The 22,080-nt window shown below is 38.4% G+C and overlaps 2 protein-coding genes across 2 annotated transcripts; one reads left to right on the top strand and one right to left on the bottom strand.

Moving 5' to 3' along the window:
• Positions 1–4,448: 4,448 nt before the first annotated feature.
• LOC129553988 (olfactory receptor OR51C1-like) lies at positions 4,449–5,420 on the top strand. Its single transcript, XM_055422651.2, has one exon. The coding sequence runs from the start codon at positions 4,449–4,451 to the stop codon at positions 5,418–5,420; it is 972 nt and encodes a 323-aa protein (XP_055278626.2).
• An 8,265-nt stretch (positions 5,421–13,685) lies between these two features.
• Positions 13,686–14,666, bottom strand: LOC129553987 (olfactory receptor OR51C1-like). Its single transcript, XM_055422650.2, has one exon. It carries the CDS (start codon positions 14,628–14,630, stop codon positions 13,686–13,688), a length of 945 nt encoding a protein of 314 aa, XP_055278625.2. The 5' UTR covers positions 14,631–14,666.
• Positions 14,667–22,080: the final 7,414 nt, after the last annotated feature.

The following is a 22,080-nucleotide window of genomic DNA, read 5'->3' as shown; positions in this document are numbered from 1 at the left end:
GGTCATTGCAAGATACTGAATATAGTTCCTTATGCTATAGAGTAGGTTCTTGTTGTTTAACTGTTTTATATATAGTACTGTACATTTGTTAATCCCAAACTCCTAATTTATCCCTAGCCCACTTTCCCCTTTGGTAGCCATAATTATTTTCTATTTCTGTAAGTCTCTTTCTGTTTTGTAAATAGGTTCATCTGTATCATTTTGGTGAACTTTTGCATTGTGACCTCCTGAACTTTTCACATACATTAATTTAATCCTCAAAATCATCCTTTTGTTATGTATATCATGATTACTTAATAGAGGAAGAAATTCAGGCACACACAGTTTTTTAACTTATCATGTAGTTAACTCAGCCAATAAATATATTCATCCATGTTTGAACACATCAAAGGTTAGAATGAGAAATCCTAAAAAATTGATTTGATATGCCAAAAAATTAACATGAAAACCCATAATTTGGAGAGCCTCTATACTCAGATTATTCTTTTTGTAACTGTCTCAATTGCTTATACTTGCTATATGTTGTGAAAGTTAATTAGGTACAGTCCAAGTTATGATATTGCAAATAGACTGTATATTTATATATGATATTATCACAACCACTGGTAGGGACTCAACAAATGTTAGCTGTTTATTAAGATTAGAGATATTCACCCTGGTTGAAAGGAAGAATCCAGGGAATGAAGAGAGGATTTCTTTTGGGGGCCACCAAAAGCTAAATTACTTTATTTACTATATTCAGAATCACTGCATGTACTGTTCGCTGTTGATCTAAATTCCATTTAATTCTATAAACAGATTTTAACAAATATTTGAGGATTGTGTATCACATGAAGTCAGGAAGTGAAGGGTATAATCTTATTTAACAGATATATGATTTAAATAAGATGGGTTGTTATGAGAAGTGTTTGTGCACAAATTCTATATTCTTGTATAATTTTTCATTTGTGTTTTCTGGGATTTTACTAAATGTGATCTTATTTTTCTTTTTTAAAATCAATCTTCATGAGCTCTTTATATAATATGGATACTGCTTTGGAATACAAAATGAAGCCTGGCAAATGCTAACAGAGTTTTTTCAAGAGAATGCACTGGTCATAGCAAATACCCTCTTCTGGCAACACAAAAGACAACACTACACATGAGTAACACCAGATGGTCAATACCAAAAATCAGACTGATTATACTTTTTTCACCCAAAGATGGAAGCACTATACAACCAGCAAAAATAAGACCGGGAGCTGATTGTGGATCAAATCATGAATTCATTATTGCAAAAGTCAGACTTAAATTGAAGAAAGTAGGGAAAATCATTAGGCAATTCAGGTATCAGTTCAGTTCAGTTCACTCAGTTGTGTTCGACTCTTTGTGACCGCATGGACTGCAGCATGCCAGGCTTCTCTGTCCATCACCAACTCCCGGAGCTTGTTCAAACTCATGTCCATTGAGTTGGTGATGCCATTCAACCATCTCATCCTCTATTGTCCCCTTCTCCTCCTGCCTTCAATCTTTTCCAGCATAGGGTCTTTTCCAATAAGTCAGGTCTTTGCATCAGGCAAAGTATTGGAGTTTCAGCTTCAGCATCAGTCCTTCCAATGAATATTCAGCACTGATTTCCTTTAGGATGGACTGGTTGGATCTCCTTGCAGTCCAAGGGACTCTCAAGAGTCTTCTCCAACACCACAGTTCAAAAGCATCAATTCTTCGGTGCTCAGCTTTCTTTATAGTCTGACACTCACATCCATATATGACAACTGGAAAAACTGTAACTTTGACTAGATGGATCTTTGTTGGTAAAGTAAGGTCTCTGCTTTTTAATATGCTGTTTAGGTTGGTCATAAATTTTCTTCCAAGGAGCAAGCGTCTTTTAATTTCATGGCTGCAATCACCATCTGCAGTGATTTTGGAGCCCCAAAATAAAGTCTCTCACTGTTTCCATTGTTTCCCCATCTATTTGTCACAAACTGATGGGACTAGATGCATGATCTTAGTTTTCTGAATGCTGCGCTTTAAGCAAACTTTTTCACTCTTTTCTTTCACTTTCACCAAGAGGCTCTTTATCTCTTCTTGGCTTTCTGCCATAAGGGTGGTGTCATCTACGTATCTGAGGTTATTGATATTTCTCCTGGCAATCTTGATTCCAGCTTGTGCTTCATCTAGCCTAGCATTTCTCATGATATGCTCTGCATGTAAGTTAAATAAGCAGGGTAACAAGATACAGCCTTGAAGTACTCCCTTCCTGATTTGGAACCAGTCTGTTGTTCTATGTCCAGTTCTAACTGTCGCTTCTTGACCTGCATACATATTTCTCAGGAGGCAGGAAAGGTGGTCTGGTATTCCCATCTCTTTAAGAATTTTCCACAGTTTGTTGTGATACAGATAGTCAAAGGCTTTGGGGTAATCAATAAAACAGAAGTAGATGTTTTTCTGGAACTCTTTTGTTTTTTTGATGATCCAGTGAATGTTGGCAGTTTGATCTCTGGTTCCTCTGCCTTTTCTAAATCCAGCTCAAATATCTGGAAGTTCATGGTTCACATATTGTTGAAGCCTGGCTTGGAGATTTTGAGCATTGCTTTGCTAGCATGTGAGATGAGTGCAATTGTGCAGTGTTTAAATATTCTTTAGCATTGCCTTTCTTAGGGATTGGAAAGAAAACTGAACTTTTCCAGTGCTGTGGCCATTGCTGAGTTTCCAAATTTGCTGGTATATTGAGTGCAGCACTTTCACAGCATCATCTTTTAGGATTTGAAATAGCTCAACTGGAATTCCATCACCTCCACTACCTTTGTTTGTGGTGATGCTTCCTAAGGTCCATTTAACTTTTCTTCCCAGGATGTCTGGCTCTGGGTGAGTTATCACACCATTGTAGTTATCTGGGTCATGAAGATCTTTTTTGTACAGTTCTTCTGTGTATTCTTGCCACCTCTTCTTAATATCTTCTGCTTTTGTTAGGTCCATATTGTTTCTGCCCTTTATTGTGCCCATCTTTGCATGAAATGTTCCCTTGGTATCTCTAATTTTCTTGAGATCTCTAGTCTTTACCATTCCATTGTTTTCCTCTATTTCTTTTCAGTGTTCACTTAAGAAGGCTTTCTTCTCTGTCCTTGCTATTGTTTGGAACTCTGCATTTCAAATCCTCAAAGATGATGCTGTGAAAGTGTTGCACTCAGTATGTCAGCAAATTTTGAAAACTCAGCAACGGCCACAGGACTGGAAAAGGCCAGTTTTCATCCCAGTTCCAAAGAGAGGCAATGTCAGAGACTGTTCAAACTGCCATACAATTGCACTCATCTCACATGCTAGGAAGCTAACACTCAAAATCCTTCAAGGTAGGCTTCAAAGCACATGAACTGAGAAATTCTAGATGTACAAGCTGGATTCAGCAAAGGCAGAGGAACCAGAGATCAAATTTCCAACACCCTTTGGGTCATAGAAAAAAAAAGGAATTTCAGAGAAACAGCTACTTCTGCTTCATTGACTATACTAAAGCCTTTGACTCTGTGGATCACAATAAACTGTGGAGAAATCTTAAAGAAATGGGAATACCAGACCACTGACCTGCCTCTTGAGAAACCTGTATGCAGGTCAGGAAGCAACAGTTAGAACTGGACATGGAACAACAGACTGGTTCCAAATAGGAAAAGGAATGCATCAAGGCTATATATTATCACCCTGCTTATTTAACTTATATGCAGAGCACATCATCAAAATACTGGGCTGGATAAGTCACATGGCAGAATCAAGATTTCCAGGAGAAATATCAACAGTCTCAGATATGCAGATGATACCACTCTAATGGCAGAAATTGAAGAGGAACTAAAGAGCTTCCTGATGATGGTGAAAGCGGAGACTGAAAAAGCTGGCTTAAAATTCAGCATTCAGAAAACTAAGATCATGGCATCTGGTTCCATCACTTCAAACAGAAACATGGGAAAGTTTATTTTCTCTGACTCCAAAATCACTGTGGATAGTGACTGTAGCCACAAAAATAAAAGACGCTTGCTCCTTGGAAGAAAAGCTATGACAAACCTAGACAGCATATTAAAAAACAGCAAGGAGGTTTAACCAGTCAATCCTAAAGGAAATCAACCCTGAATATTCTTTGGAAGCTGAAGCTCCAATACTTTGGCCACCTGATGCAAAGAGCCAACTCATTGGAAATAACTCTGACGCTGGGAAAAATTGAAGGCAGGAAGAGAAGGAGGTGACAGAAAATGAGATGGTTGGATGGCATTGTCAACTCAATGGACTTGCGTTTGAGCAAGTCTGGGAAATAGTAAAGGAGTGGAAAGCCTGGCGTGCTGCAGTCCATGACATTGCAAAGTGTTGGATATGACTTAGCGGCTGAACACCTGTCTTTCATAAATGTTTCCTTAGTGAAATAATTTTTTGTGAATACATAATAAGTGAATGAATGCAATTTATTATTGCAGAACACTCAGATTAGGATGTTTCAGCTTGAGTTCAACATGTCATCTTTCAAAAATACCACATCCTCTTCTGTCGTTTTCCTTCTGAGTGGTGTTCCCGGGCTGGAAGCCTTCCACACCTGGATCTCCATTCCCTTCTGCTTTCTCTATGCAACTGCTCTCTCAGGAAACAGCCTGGTTCTCTGTGCCATTGTCACTCAGCCCAGCCTCCATGAGCCCATGTATTATTTCCTCTCCATGCTTTCCACCACTGACCTTGGCTTGTCCATATCTACTCTGATTACTGTGTTGGGTATCTTCTGGTTCAATGCCAGGGAGATCAGCTTTAATGCCTGCTTGTCACAAATGTTTTTCATTCAACTTTTCACTGTCATGGAATCTTCAGTATTGTTGGCCATGGCCTTTGATCGATTTGTGGCTATCTCTAATCCTCTTAGATATGCCAGTATCTTAACTGATCTTAAAATAGCACAGATTGGAGTAGCAATCGTCACCAGGGGTACCCTAATACTGACTCCTATGGTGGTGCTTCTTAAGCGCCTGTCCTACTGCCGCAGCCACGTGCTCCACCACTCCTTCTGCTTCCACCCTGATGTGATGAAGCTCTCATGCACAGACACCAGGATCAATAGTGCCGTGGGTCTGACAGCCCTGATCACCACTGCTGGGGTGGACTCGATCTTCATTATCCTGTCTTATTTTTTGATTTTCAAGACTGTCCTCAGCATCACATCCTCAGAAGAGAGGAAGAAAGCCTTCAGCTCATGCATCTCTCATATTGGTGCTGTTGCTGTATTCTATATTCCATTGATCAGCCTGTCTTTTGTTCACAGATTTGGGAAAGGGGTCCCACCATATGTACATACTCTGATTGCAGATGCCTACCTATTGATACCCCCTGTAATGAACCCCATCATCTACAGTGTGAAGACCAAACAGATACGCAGAGCTGTGCTAAAAGTTCTCCATACCACTGTAACAAAGAACTAGATGTGTTTCTCAATTTTTTCTAGCCCTGGGCATCATAAAAAGTGAAAGTCACTCAGTCATGTCTGACTTTTTGTGATCCCATGAACTGTAGCCTGCCAGACTCCTCTGTCCATGAAATTCTCTAGGCCAGAATACTGGAGTGGGTAGCCGTTCCCTTCTCAAGGGGATCTTTCTGATCCAGGAATCAAAACTGGGATCTCCTCATTGCAGGCAGATTCTTTACCAGCTCAGCTACCAGGGAAGCCCAAGGACATCATAAAGATGAGTAAAATGCCATTTATAGAAGCACAAATCTTGAGGCTCATGCTTGGGATGAAAGCATCAAAATTATCACTTTAGCTTTAAGTAATAAGACTCTCAGATAAAAAAGATAAATTTATGCTGGAAAATCCCTGCTACTATTTTCCACAGATAAACACATTTATATTAATATTTCTTCATTCAAGATGAAAGATTTATAATGACCAAGATCTCATGATCCAGTTTTGATTTCACATAGGGAATTAGTTTTTGTTTTTGATTTTTTTTAGACAAAGATGGGAATGAAAAGTGTATTAACAATTGCAAATTACCAAATTTTATCATCTAAGTCTGGCACATACAAACTGGCATTGTCCATGGCTATAGAATTGTTCTAAATATGTTTAGCTTTCTTTATGCCTCTGGCCTCCCTGACCTTTAAAATATAGCTGTTATCATCATCCATACATTTTTTACTGCTTTGTCAGTCATTTAAAAACTTTTGTCAAATATTCTTACCTTCACTTGCTCTTCAGGCAAGATTTATAACACAATCATTCTGTGAAAATAACTTTCCTCAGATCACCTCCAAACTGTATAGTTTATTCAGAAGTACTGATGTCATACTTGATGCTTAATAAATTTGTTGTTGGTTAGCAAAGATCATCTTGAAATAAAGTAATTTTCCTTATAATTCCAAGTTTATCAGGAACAAAATGCAGACACAGTTTAATTTGGTTGGATTTTGTTGCTATATTTGAATTATCCTTTTTTTTTTAACTTTTAACAATTTATTAAAGAATGAATTCAACATTAAAATATTTAAAATACATAAAAACGTACTATTAACATTTTGGCTTATCTTTTAGACTTCTCTGGTTGCTTTTATGATACTTTTGTTTTATTTTTTATTTTTTTCATGTTTATTTTATTTATTTTTTTACATCAGTTAAAAGTATTTTTGAATTATCCTGTCAAGAAGACCTGAAGTGGGTATGCTAGTTTTGCTCTAGATAGGAAAATGGAAATCATACCAGCAGTTAACACTGGGGTTATTTAATTCAAGGAACTGGATACACAGGATAGAGAACTGCAATGACACAAAGGTAATACACAGATAATAACTGCAGGATGTCACTTCTGTCTTTAAGTCTATGCAAGCAAAAAGAAAAGTTTGCGGTTATGAAAACTTAGAAGCCTGGTGGAGGGTCTCCTCAGAGCTGACTCTCAGACCTGTAATGAGAGGGTGCTGCCTTGCTGGGTTAGTACCTCAGAAGTTCATAGGACAGACCACAGGGAGCCAAAACCCAAACTTCTGTGGATGGGCACTTTGTAGGTGGAGCTTATGCATCAGGAGCCCAGAAGAGCACCTCTCAGAGAACTGGGACTCAGTCCCCTGGAAAGAAGCCCACTGATATTGGTGCTAGGAGTGTGGAAATAATTGAAATTGGAAAGTGGATCCAATACTAGCCAGCAAAGAACTATTGCTGTCCAGGCATTGGCAGGAACACCAAGGCAAAAATGTCCTTGTCCTTCAAGTGTAGCAGGGAACCCAGCTATCAAACAATGATCATGGTCATTTATTTTCTGTCTTCTTAGCAGCTTCAGAGCCTAGAGAATGGTAGTTTATAGAGCTGAGATACAATATCTTCATATACAGCACAGTGCGGTAATGTACCTGTAACAAAATTAAGTTTGATGGGGCTATTACAGGAGTTTTCTAAGTTGTTCTAATCTGGACTATTGATAATAACATCAATATCCAGTAGCTATAGGTAGGCAAGTACTTCCACATTTCACCAAACATTTCTACATACAATCTTCTGCAATGCTAATTGATCATTTCCAGGAAACATGGAATGTGAACTATTCTTTAGATTAAATGGACCTAACTGACATATGTAGAACATTCTAGACAACAGAGGTAGAATACATATTCTTCTCAAACACAGGAGGAAATTTTACCAGGATAGGTCATATGTTAGGTCATAAAATACATCTTAACAAAATTACCTGTCAGTCCTGCCAGGGATTCTAAGAACTTCACAGATCTTTTGTGTGGATGTGACGGCTCACACATCTTGTTTCCTCTTGGTGGTGGGACGATTCTTTAGAATGTATGTCTTCTCTCCACCCTGCAGAGCCAGGCTGACTGCTGCTAGACTCCCATTTGCTTTCCCTATAGTGTGCTGTTAGTTCAACTTCATGTACTTTCTTCTGATTCTGCCTAGTCCAGCTGGTTCTCTGTGTGTGCTCACTGGGCATCTGTGAAAGCGTGCACTCTCCTTCTGTGGGGACATACACTGTGAACTGTCTATGGAGGACGTAGAGTAAGGCATGTGAGCCTTGGGGAGGGCCCATAGATCAGTTGGGGGGCTGAAGTGAGGCGTCCCCAGTGGCTTTTGGGCAGGCTTCCTAGTAGAGTCTGCAAAGTGGTTAATAGCATCTGAGTCCCCTCTGTGAGTTTCAATCCCAGACTGCTGTGATCCCAGCTCTCCAGATCCCTGAGTCATGCAAATCACCTTAGTATTCTGGAGGGTGTGGAGCAGTTGAAAAAGACATAGGCCTCTTTTGAAGCATCCTTTACTGATGGGGGAGGTGCCCCCTCACTTCCCTTTCATTTTCCTCCTTGGAAGAGGCGACCTATCTTGGCACTCATATCTCAGTGGATTTATGCTGCCTTCAGGTAGCATGATGCAAGTAAAATGAATCTGTTTTTTTCTTCTTCAGTGGATCTATTCCTGGATGTTTTTGCTGAGACTTCTTCCCAGAACTCCTGGACTCCCACAAAGGTACTCTTATCTGTGGGCAGTTGTCAAAACCCGTGTTCTTTGGAGAGAATATTGTAGAAAATTCCTATTCTACTATCCTACTCACAGTCAGAGTCTTGACCCAAGGCTACGTCATCTTTCTGGAGCTCTGTCTGACTATAGCTCAAAGAGACCTGGAATAGTAGGACATCCCACAAAGCCTCACACTGGTCCATTACATTGATGTAATGATGAAATCATGCTAAGCATGTGGGATGGACAAGAAACAGCTAGCAATGCATGCACTCTAGAGCATGGCTGGCAAGCCTTCACACATGCAGAGTCCTTCCATATCTGTAAAACTCTTGGTGGCCCAGTGTTCTAGAGTCTGCTAGGACGTTTCTTGCTCGGTAAAGTGAAAATGCTGTGTTTTGCTCTCCAAACCCAAGAAGGATACCAATGTTTAGTAGGCCCCTTTGGGTTCTGGAGGCATTTACACTGACTCCTCCCCCTACCTCTCTCCACACACTATTAGGTGCTGCCTCATTGACACTGAAATTTTCTTCAATACTCAGAGGATCCTCAGACATTTGTATGTATTTCCTGTTAAAGGGTTAGATTATTTGGTTAGCTATTTTCCTTCTGAGTGAAGGTCAGAGTGCTCTATATTTATAGGCCTAAGGACTATCACTGGTTAAGAAATCTGACTCTGGTCCGACCTTGCCCTGACATGTAAGGACAGTTGTCAGCAGCTCTGTTTTCCCATGTCACCCCCCACCTGCACATTTATATTTCTGGGACATAAGTGAAGGTACTCTTAGATATGGTACATGTATAGCTCAGATATAGGGACACCTCAAAACGTATCTGGATTTAATATTCTATCACTTAATTCTAATGTTTAAGTGTGTGTGTGTGTATGCATGCACCTTTTCCCTATCAGTTCAGAGCTACTCTGAAATAATGTGTTTAGAAATTCTCCACTGTATAATCTTCTATATATCTAAGATTTTCTGGGTATTGTTTCTGCTTTCTATAGACACTTCCTTCAATATATCTATGGATAGGATGACATATCTTGTCATGGGGAGGGCAATATGCTATTTGTTCTTCATCTGGGCATAAGGGTTCTCTGTTCATCCCAGATACTGCCAAAAAGTTAAAGCGCAGACCTGCCTTGGTGGCAGAAACATCCTTATTCATTCTTTTACGTTTAAGCAAATTTCTCCTTGGCCTAAAATTTGGCACAAAGAGGGTCAGGTTAGGGTGAAAGGGGCAAAAGTAAAATCATTGGATATTTGATGGAGTTCTGCCATCCAGTACCTCAGAATTTGAAACAGCACTTAGAGCAGCCTCCTTTCCCCCTTCAACATGCTCCTGTACATATTGTGGGCTTCCCTTCTTTACATTGGCAGGTAAAGAATCTGCCTGCCAATGTAGTAATCACAGGTTTGATACCTGGGTCAGGAAGATCCCCTGGAGAAGGAAATGACAATCCACTCTAGTACTCTTGCCTGGAGAATCCATGGACAGAGAAGCCTGATGGGCTACAGTCCATGGGGTTGCAAAAAGTCGGACATGCCTAAATGACTTTCACTTCACTTTCACTCACAATTATCAAAATGGCTATTATCAATAAGACAAGAAATAAGTGTTGGAGAGAATGTGGAGAAAAGGGAACCCTCATGCACTGTTGGTGGAATGTAAATTGGTGCAGGCACTATGGAAAAACAAGAGATTAATTTTTCTAATTAAAAATATAATTACCATATGATCCAGCAATTCTATCCCTCGGTGTTTATCCACAGAAAGTGAAAGACTAATTCGAGTGGATCTATGCATTCCTATGTTCACTACAACATCATGAATAATAGCCAAGATATGAAAGCAACCTAAGTGCCCATCAATATTTGAGTGGATAAAGATGTAATATATATATAAAACTAAATGTTATTCAACCATAAAAAATAAAATCTTTCAATTTTTAACACTTGGATAGACTCAGAGGATCTTACGCTAAGTAAAATAAGTCAGATAGAGAAAGACAGACACATTATGGTTTCATTTACATGTGGATGTAAATGAACAGCTATAGTGAAACAGATTCGGATACAGAGAACAAACAGGTGATTGTTAGAGGGAGGCAGTTTGACTGTCAGGGGAGGAGAGAAATAGAAGAGGAAAATTAAGAAACTGGTGAGGGAGAATTCATATATAAAATGCATGAGTCACAGGTATGAAATGTACAACATAGGGAATATAGTCAATAATTATGTAATATCTTTGTATGGTGACAGATGGTAACTAGACTCACAGTGATTACATTGAAATTTATGGAAATATCAAATCACTATGCTGTGTAACAGGAACTAACGATGTTAAACATAAATTCTACTTCAAAAACAAATACTTAGAAAAAAAAATCATATTTGTGGCTACCATACATGGGGATGGGGAAAGGGGGAATTTGTTGATAATAGTCAAAATATAAACTTCCACTTAGAAAATTAACAAATACAATGTGATAAATATAATTAACCTTGCTGTGTTATCTATGAAAATTATTAAGAGTAAATTCTGAATTCTCATTAGAAGGGAAACATTTTTTCTATTTATTTATTGCTTCATCTTTATGACATGATGTTGTACACTAAATTTATTATGCTAATCATTTAATAATGTATATAAGCTATATTTTCAATGTAGACATTAAACTTACACAGTGCTGTGTGTCAATTATTTCTCAGTAAATCTGGGAAAAAATTATTATTATTATTATTTTTAATGTTTTATTTATTATTTTATTTTTATTTTTTTATTTTATTGGAGGCAAATTACATTACATTAATATATTGGTTGTTTTTGCCATACATTGACACGAATCCGCCCTGGGTGTACATGCGTTCCCTTTCTTGAACCCCCCTCCCACCTCCCTCTTCCCCATATCCTCCCTCCAGGTCATCACGGTGCACCAGCCCCAAGTATCCTGTATCATGTGTCGAACCTGGACTGGTGATTCATTTCACATATGATAATATACATGCTACAATGCCATTCTCCCAAATCATCCCACCGTCACCCTCTCCCACAGAGTCCCAAAGACTGTTCTATACACCTATGTCTCTTTTGCAGTCTCGTATACAGGGTTAAGGTTACCATCTTTCTAAATTCCATATATACGCGTTAATATACTGCATTGATGTTTTTCTTTCTGGCTTACTTGACTCTGTATAATAGGCTCCAATTTCATCCACCTCATTAGAACTGATTCAAATGCATTCTTTTTGATGGCTGAAAAATACTCCATTGTGTATATGTACCAAAGCTTTCTTATCCAGTCGTCTGCAGATGGACATCTAGGTTGCTTCCATGTCCTGGCTATTATAAACAGTGCTGCGATGAACATTGGAGTACATGTGTCTCCTTCAATTCTGGTTTCCTCGGTGTGTATGCCCAGGAGTGCGATCGCTGGATCATATGGCAGTTCTATTTCCAGTTTTTTGAGGAATCTCCACACTGTTCTCCATAGTGGCTGTACTAGTTTGCATTCCCACCAACAGTGTAAGAGGGTTCCTTTCTCTCCACATCCTCTCCAGCATTTATTTATTGCATGTAGACTTTTGGATAGCAGCCATTCTGACTGGTGTGAAATGGTATCTCATTGTGGTTTTGATTTGCATTTCTCTGATTATGAGGGATGTTGAACATTTTTTCATATGGGAGAAAAACTAATTTCAAATCAGTCAGGGAAGAGAAGCCTCACTACCTACAAAAAAATAAAAAAGATTCTTAATGGCACCTGGATGAAGAAAAGAAATCAATACCAGCAAGAAATAAAATAAATATATTTTTAAAATTTCAAAAATCAATAACAGCATGTGGATAATGTAGACAGAGAGAGCAAAATGATCAGAGATGATGGACAAGAGTTAGGGTTATTCATGGTGTTATCCAGAAGTAAAAATGTCTCACAAGAGTGTTATACTAATATGTGTGATATTGTATAAGGTAGCTTGTTAAAATGCAAATTCTTGTGCTGATGGGTGTCTGATTAAGTATTTCTGGGATGGAATAGAGGAATCTTCACTTCTAAAAAGAATTTCAAGTGGTTTTGATGACCTGGTGCTGGACCACACTGAGAACAGTGAAGGATGCTAAAGGAAAGTGGATGCCATATTCTAAATGTATCCAGTGGGTAGTATGAAGACTGATTGTGAGGACACATGCGAATGAAGAGCCTATGGAAGATGAAGAACAAATGAGTTGTTGTATCTTTAGATAACTATTAAACGAATATTATTTTGTTGTCTGAAGTTAAAAAACAGTGACAAAAAAACCTCGTTAATGAGCATTTTTAGGTTACGAGAAAGGAAAAAATATAAATCAAATGTAATTAATTGACGTTGGAACATATATTTCCATATCAAATGTGTTATGTACATGTATGTGTACATTTTTGTGTTTATTCACAAGAAATATACACACAACAGTGATAAGTACACTGTATACCAATCTACCTTTTCTCTTAATATATCATTCATATCTATATTAGTATTTAACTTGTTGGATGATAGTTCATATATTATTTTACCAATATTCTAAAATAAACATTTAAGTAGTTTCTAAATTATCTTTGCAATATATAATGATATGTTGAATAAGACAACACATCATTGCATTCTTGCCACTTGCCCCCATTAGACACATATTTAGAAGATGAATCACCAGACATTCAGTTCAGTTCTAGATACTCAAAATGTTAAAAAATTTACCGAAAGTTCTGAGGAACTCTTTTAAGAATAAAAAAGTAGCCTTTAATTCACATTTCTTCCGGTTTATTGTGCTTATTCATGATTCTCAACCATGAATAATCTATTTGGGAAAATAGTAAGAATTTCCAATAACTAAGAATTACTGAAACCTAAACTTTGCTACTGATCAAAATTATATCATACATGCTTTGATAACTGCATGCACTAGAGGTGGTGAGACTGTTTGTACTGTAAATTATGAGTTAATTTGTCCTTTTGCAGACACACTTTAACGACCATCCTATTCTGTGTCAGGTACAGTATTTGTGATAGGCTCACATATACATAAGACATATTCCCTGTTCTTAAAGAATTCAGTCTAGAACTCTTCAAATTGTATGTTACTGGATCATCAGAAGACTGGAAGCATGTGTAAATATATTTCAGTGTATAGTGGTAACTCACATTAGTGAATGATCAAAGTCATCAGGGCAATGTAAAGAAAGAATACCCTGAAAAATGTCCTAAATTAGCTTGGAAAGAAATATTTTGACCATGGCCTTGCGAATTTGCTTTGTTTTCACACTGTAGATTATGGGATTCATTACAGGAGGGATGAGCAGATAAATGTTGGCAATGAGAGTATGCACAAGGGGAGGGGCATGCTTCCCAAATCTATGCACCAGTGACAAGCTGATAATGGGGATGTAGAAGATGGCAACAGCACTTATGTGGGATACACATGTTCCAAAGGCCTTTTTCTGCTCCTCTGAGGAGGCAATGCTAAGCATGGAGTGGATGATCAGGACATAGGAAAGGAGGATCAGGATAGAGTCCAAGGCAGCAGTAGAGATGACAATGGCCAGACCAAATGCACTGTTGATCTTGGTGTCTGTGCATGAAAGCTTCATCACATCAGGGTGGAAGCAATATGAATGGTGCAGAACATGACTTCCACAGAAGGACAGACGCTTGAGGAGCAGGAGTAAAGGAACCAGAGCTGTTGTCCCCCTAACAACAATTGCAAATCCCACTTTGATGATCCTTGAATTGGTTAAGATTGTGGCATATCGCAGTGGGTTACAGATGGCAATGTAGCAGTCAAAGGCCATTGCAGGGAGTACCGAGGACTCCATGAATGTAAAACCATGGATAAAGAACATTTGGCCAACGCAGGCATCAAAGCTGATTTCTCGAGTGTTGAACCAGAAAATACCCACCATGGTGACCAATGTGGAAAGGCATAGTCCTAGGTCTGTGAATGATAGCATGGAGAGGAAATAGTACATGGGTTCATGAAGGCTTGACTCAGTGATGATGATGAACAAGATCATGGCATTCCCTGAGATAGCAACGACATAGAGACAACAGAATGGGATGAAGATCCAGCCATGGTAGGTTTCAAAACCAGGGATGCCAGTAAGAAAGAAGACTGTAGGGTGGAAAATGCTCTGAGTGAAGGATGGCATGATGAGTGAAGGAAGCAGAGTTCCCTAAGGAAAAGGAGCATGTTCTGCAAAAATAGGGAAGAAAAATGATTTCATTCTCTTCTACAAATTTTATAATTTTGAATCACTAGTGAATCTTGTCTTGTTTTTAAATGCCAGTGCCTTACTATTTATTCTTTATTAGATTCAGAGTTGTATTGATGACTTAGCGGAAGAGACAGAGGACTAAATCCAGAGCACATGGGTTTTAGAAAGATTCTCATTTGCTACCTCTAGGCTTCAGTATATTAAATATATCTATGCTTGTGTGCATGCTGTTGCTTCAGCTCTACCCAACTCTTGTGACCCTATGGACTGTAGCCTACCAGGCTCCTCTGTCCATGGGATTTCCAGGCAAGAATACTGAAGTGGGTTGCCATTTCCTTCTGCATGGAATCTTTCTGACCCAGGGATTGAATCTGCATCTCCTGCATTGGCAGGCAGTTTCTTTTCCAATAGTGCCATCTGGGAAGCCCTAAATATATTCATTCAGTTCAGTCACTCAGTCGTGTCCGACTCTTTGCAACCCCATGAACAGCAGCACGCCAGGCCTCCCTGTCCATCACCAACTCCTGGAGTTCACCCAAACCCATGTCCATTGAGTTGGTGATGACATCCAACCATCCTCTGTGGTCCCCTGCTCCTCCTGCCCTCAATCTTTCTCAGCATCAGGGTCTTTTCCAATGAGTCAGCTCTTCGCATCAGGTATACCCACATAAAAGAGGATGTTAGACTAGATAATTGAGAAGGAAATGGCAACCCACTCCAGTGTTCTTGCCTGGAGAATCCCAGGGACGGGGGAGTCTGGTGGGCTTCCGTCTATGGGGTCACACAGAGTCGGACACAACTGAAGTGACTTAGCAGCAGACTAGATAATGGTAATATATTTCCCATGTCTATGATTCTATGTTCATGGGCGGATAGGGCATTTGTACACAAATATAGGACTACAGAAACCCAATCCATCCTGCTTCTTCACTTCTCATTTTTCAAGGAAAAATTCCTTAAGAGGACCATTAAGAGTTTGCATACCCAATAAAAGCAGTATAGTTAAGACATTTTAAAATATTTTACAGAAAAAATACTACTTGTTTAAATAAATATATAAGAGGTTGGACAATAAGAAGATCAAACCAGTCAATCCTAAAGGAAATCAATCCTGAATATTCATTGAAAACACTGATGCTGAAGTTGAAGCTCAAATACTTTGGTTACCTGATGTGAAGAGAGGACTCATTGGAAAAGACTCTTATGCTGGGAAAGACTGAGGGCAGGAGGAGAAGGAGATAGCAGAGGATTAGATGGTTAGACAGTATCAGCAACTCAATGGACATGGGTTTGAGCAAGCTCTGGGCAATGGTGAAGGACAGGGAAGCCTGGCATGCTGCAGTCCATGGGGTTGCAAAGAGACATGACTGAGAAACTGAACAACAACATTGATAAAAATTAAATATTAAGAAAGATGTAATTCAATCAGTACATATAGACTATAGTGTGTGTAGTTGGGAAAGCATTTGTTCAAGTGATAGTTATGAATCTGATATTGTTTAAGAGAAATTCTCCCTGAAGAAATAGGGCTTAAGTTAACTTTAACTAGCACAAAGGAAATCATTGCAAACTAACAGATAATAATTGGAGCAGAATCATCTAGTAAGAATATTTCTTTAGAACAAAATGACATTGAAAATGAATTGAAGGGGTTTTGAGGTGGGTGTATGGTCTGTCAGAAAGTCTTATTAAATTTGGATGCATTTCCATTTGGATGGTGGTTGATGCCTCTGAACCACTTTCTTTGTTTGAAGTTATGAGCATATACTCAACCCAGATCAAGAAATCTCCAGGATCAAATAAGTTCCTTTATACTGTTTTTTTCCCCCAACTTTTCTGACACCTTATTTTTATCTGTAGAAAGAATGCATGGATTTTAAAGTATGTATATATTTTTTCCCTCATTCATGTATGCATCCTTTCAAGAAATATGTAAATAATTGACAAAATGCCAAAGTGCAATGAACAGGATTAAAATTAGGCCTAGTGAGTGAAGATAGTTTATATGTTACGTGTGAAAAAAAAATCTCAGTTTAAGTTAGTTTGATGAGTTTCATGCCAGCTCCTTAAAGAACATGGCAGAGCTTCAAACTGAGTGGGAATAACTAGTTACAGGACTTGTAATAAAGAGAGCATTTGAGAAAAAAAGAGAAATATGTTCAATGTAGGCAGCCCCTTGAGGACTTACTTTTTACAAATGGGTGGAAAATTTGAATTAATAGGCAATGCATAAAAAAGTAAAATCCATGGACCTCATTTGAAAGAGAAGGCACACTTTTTCACATTTGACTTGCAGGAATTAGAACATGTACTTAATCTCTACATTCCCAATGGCAACTTAAAAAATATTCACAACTGAAAAGTTGAGAGTTTTGTTTTACTCAGTGGATATTATTAGGACATCAAGCCAGAGAGGTGGCATCTCAAGTAACCCTGAGAGATAACAGTATCTAATGCACATTTCCAGAATTTTCTTTTCTTTTTACAGATGCTAAAATCCCCACCATATGGAAGAACTTAACTACTTAATTATGATGAACACATTGACCCCAGATCTATTGGAGCTGGAGGATTGATGTTAACAATTCTAACACCAAACTGTTTTCTCACTACCAACCAACTAGAGTATTGTACACCAGCTGATCACAGAACCTGGGACACCCCTCCCTCACCTTGCCTTAAAGGTGCTTTCCTGAAATCCATCAGATATGGGAGTTTGCTTGTTTGAACACAAGCTGTCCAGAACCCCTTGCTTAACGCCCTGAACTAAATGCTGTACTTTCTTCACCACAACCAGTTAGTGGGCTGTACTGCACAAAGACAAGGGGACCTAAGTTTGGTTTCACAGCAGAAGCAGGCTCTCAAGTTAGCTCCTTTAATTATAGTAAATAAATTAAGTGACCTCATGGATTGTCCAAGTGTCAAAGCTAGTCTTCTTAACAATAGTGATAATTTTTCATTGTCTCCTATGGGCCATTTTACCTTTCTTTGAATCATTCTGTCCACTATTCTCTAAGCTTCTTATGATGTCTTTTTTTCCACTGATATAATGAAAGGGGAACATAGTAGGGCTATTCTAATTCAGGGAACTCTGTTAGTAAAAAAATGTGGGCAGGAATGGCTTTCCCTTTCCTAATTCTGTGTTTCTTAAACTACCCTTAGTTGTTCTCGCACTAGGAGCAAATGATAAATAACTCATCTTGGAAAAATACATTTATGTGTCTTTCTTCCCCATGGTGAATTCTTTAAGAATTCTTAAATTCTTAAAGAATCCTTGTAACCTAAGCATCCTTGTAACCAGACCACCAAGACCCTGTTAATAGATTGCCCCATCACAAAGGTTCACATCCATCACAGTCACAAATGCATAGTATATTATCAGCTCCTTTCTACAGATGAAAACATTGAGACTAAGATTATGAAACCAAGGCTCAGCAAAATCATATTACTTTCTCACATTTATCCACACGGCAAATCCAGGAATTTAACTGTGTTCTCTCTGATTTCACTCTGTTCTCTTCACTTCTTGTTTTAAAAAGAACTTAATGAAGCATGTGGAATAATGAACACATGTTCATGACTGCAGTCACTATTTTAATAACTGTTGAACAACACAGTAATTGTTTTTAAACTGATATATATGAATATAATATACTAATCTCTTGAATAGTACTACCAAATGCACCAATTTCTTTTGAACTTTGGTTTTAAAAACTATCTGAAAATTACACAGTTTCTCATATATTAGAAAAGACTTCAATGCACTGAAACATTGACCTCATGCAAAGAAGACTTCTTGAGTGTGGAAAGGGAGGTCATTTGACCCTTTGAAAGCCATCCCAGGCAGCAGCAGTCTCTTAGAGAGAAAATCTCAAACTCAGAAACTTACTGGCAAAAAGGTCTCTGTCTTAAGGCTTAGGAAACAGTTCCTGAGCAGTCCTACCCCCTTAAACCATCTCCAAAGTTCTCTTTTGTTTGGAGAACTCATAGGCATTTTTCAGGAATGAGAGAACTCTCAGATCTGAGAAAGAGTTTATAAGGAGTCCAGGAGCTTCCTGGGAAAGCCATTTACCTAGCAGAAAAACCATCAATTCCTAAGAGAGAACTCCATCCAGCTGTGTCCTTCTAACACTTTTGTCCCAAACAACTGACTGTGGAGGGCAATTCATTTCAGTCTGACTGTTTTTCCTTCCTCCAAAGAGAATCCTGAATGGATTATGATTGTAGTTCTCATTCAACAGCAATATTACCCCTGTAGAATTTACAAGACATTAACTCAGCTAACAAGCATATGAAAACACGATCCACATCGTAAGTCATCAGGGAAATGAAAACAAGACAGTAACAAGATACCACTACACATCTGTTAGAAATGCCAAACTCCTTAACCCTGACATCATATCCTTGTGAGGATTTGAAGCAACAGGAACTCTCATTCATTGCTGATGGGAATGCAGAATGGTACAGCCCCTTCAGAAGACAGCTTGGTGGTTTCTTACAAAATTAAACAAACATACTCATACCATGCAATCCAGCAGTCGTATGCCTTAGTGTATGCCCAGAAGAGTTGAAGACTTATGTCTGTACAAAGATTTGTTATACTCATTTTTTTTTCATTTCTATGCAAGGACTGGTATGATAGTTCCTTGACTTTGTATCCTTGTAAAAGTTTGTTAAAAGTAAATCTGTGAGTAGAACATCCAAAACCAACCACCTGCTCTATGCCTAGGCTCACTCATGATCCCCACACAACCCCGTACCCAGCTGCGAAATCTATCAGCCTCCAATATCAAGTGCTTGAATTTTGTACATTTCTAAGAAAACTTTACATTTCTTTTTAAAATTTCTTTAATTATTTCTTAAAGCACTTTAAGTATCTATCACATACCCAAGTTTTGCGCTGGTAATGCAGAGAATGGAACTGAGTCACTACCCTCTAAATGCAGAAAGCCTAGAGAAGAAACAGCCATAACACTTGATGATTATAACAGGGCATATTTATGGTGAGAGCATTAAAAGACATGTACTTATCCTGCAGGCAGATCAATACCAAGTATGTCAGGAGACATGGGAGAATAGAGTACAGGAAAAACAAAAGTGTCTAATTAGCATATTCAGTATGTCTGCAGCACTGGGTGTAGGTGGGGCAGTAAGTGACAAGTAAACCTAAGCAAAGAGGGAGGGTCCATGTTGCAACATCAAAGCAACCTTACCAACATCAGAGTGATTAACATAACCAAGATGGTGCAAATGATTTTCAATGTTTGATTTGGATATTTTGAGTACTTTGGCTATCTCCTGCACAGTATAACTTTGATTTTTCTCAATGTCTCAGTTTGATTGCTATCAAATTCAACTGGTCTACCAACTGTGAAGGACCGTCCAGAGAGAAATATCCAGCACAAAACTTTGCAAACCAGTTTTGATGTGTTTGATCAGTCACAGTACCTTCTTCATATGCTGCACAAATCTTATTTTTATTTTTTGGCTTTTCAGTTACATTCTTACCTTTTCTGAACAGTATGGAGATTCCTTAAAAAACTGGAAATAGAACTGCCATACGACCCAGCAATCCCACTGCTGGGCATACACACCAAGGAAACCAGAATTGAAAGAGACACATGTACTCCAATGTTCATCAAAGCACTGCTTATAATAGCCAGGACATGGAAGCAACCTAGATGTCCATCTGCAGATGAATGGATAAGAAAGCTGTGGTACATTTACACAATGGAGTATTACTCAGCAATTAAAAAGGATACATTTGAATCAGTTCTATGAGGTGGATGAGACTGGAGTCTATTATACAGAGTGAAATAATCCAGAAAGAAAAACACCAATACAGTATACTAACGCATATATATGGGATTTAGAAAGATGGTAACGATAACCCTGTATGCTGCTGCTGCTGCTAAGTCACTTCAGTCATGTCCGACTCTGTGTGACCCCTTAGACGGAAGCCCACCAGGCTCCCCCTTCCCTGGGATTCTCCAGGCAAGAACACTGGAGTGGGTTGCCATTTTCTTCTCCAATGGTTTGGGACTAGCCTGTATATGAGACAACTAATCTTTGAATGTATAGGCATAAAGTTGTTTCTATTATTTATATTCTTAACGCTTCTATGAGTAATTCCCATTTTGAGTATTGCTTATTTGCAAGATTTTTCTTGTTGATTATTGTTACCTGACGTTTCCCTTTTTAGAGAAGCTTTTTAAGGCAGCTTTGACTCTGTTGAGCCTCTCAATTTTATCTTTATTTTTATTGCATTAATACATGGTATGTATTAGTTGCTTTCTTTTCTTTATGACTATTCTGTTTATTTTGCTAACTTCTTAAACTGGCTGTATACTTGTAGACTCATTGTTTTTCCTTTCTATGTAAAGTCTGCTACATTAAAGGCCTCAGTGGATAATGTTTTCCATATCCCGTAGGTTTTAAGACTTTTTATTTTTGTTATCTTTCTGTAATGATGTAGTTTTTAAATGCTGTGTACTCAGTGAGTGATATAAACACATTGTAAATTTCAGTTTTCTAATAAAAAATTTTGAAAATTAACAACAACAAAAAAGCATAGTATGCCAAAAATGTTGCCTTTTTTCTTCCAGCTTCAATAATAAAATGTGTTCACAAAAGTTCCCAATTTTGAGAAGTATTTTTTAATGCATGCTTATATGATAGCTGTCACGGTACAATCTAACAGAATTGTGGATGAAGTTAAAGACAACAAACTGTGGTGCCGGAGAAGACTCTTGAGAGTCCCTTGGACTGGAAGGAGATCCAACCAGTCCATTCTAAAAGAGATCATCCATTCTAAAAGAGATCAGTCCTGGGTGTTCATTGGAAGGACTGATGCTAAAGATGAAACTCTAATACTTTGGCCACCTCATGCGACGAGTTGACTCACTGGAAAAGACTGATGCTGGGAGGAATTGGGGGCAGGAGGAGACAGGGACGACAGAGAATGAGATGGCTGGATGGCATTACCGACTTGATAGACATGGGTTTGAGTGAACTCTGGGAGTTGGTGATGGACAGGGAGGCCTGGCGTGCTGTGATTCATGGGGTCGTGGAGAGTCGGACACGACTGAGCGAATGAACTGAACTGAAGCACTACTAGAACTATCTTATGGGAAAAAACAAAGGAACCTTTGTCAAACCCAATGCTTTGTGTCTCTGTATATTTGCCTACTTTAGACACTTCGTATAAATTGATTCATATACTGGGTAGTCTTTTGGTACTGGCTTTTTTCAATTAGCATAATATTTTCAAGACTCATCTATTTTGTGGTAAGTGTAAATGCTTCACTCTTCCTAGTTGTCAAATAATGTTCCATTGTATAAATCTATTGTGTTATATATAAGCGTTTTTCAGTTGAGGGACATT

This window comes from Moschus berezovskii, chromosome 14, assembly GCF_049115385.1.
Source record: "Moschus berezovskii isolate FMDL1 chromosome 14, NW_MosBer_1.0, whole genome shotgun sequence".
In the NCBI taxonomy this organism is placed as follows: Eukaryota; Metazoa; Chordata; class Mammalia; order Artiodactyla; family Moschidae; genus Moschus; species Moschus berezovskii.
Note: the sequence above shows the minus strand (reverse complement) of the source record. Positions and strands in the feature narration are given on the sequence as shown.

Excerpts from the sequence above, each read along its gene's own strand:
- LOC129553987 (XM_055422650.2), bottom strand. The coding sequence starts at position 14,630 with ATGCCATCCTTCACTCAGAGCATTTTCCACCCTACAGTCTTCTTTCTT.
- LOC129553988 (XM_055422651.2), top strand. The coding sequence starts at position 4,449 with ATGTTTCAGCTTGAGTTCAACATGTCATCTTTCAAAAATACCACATCC.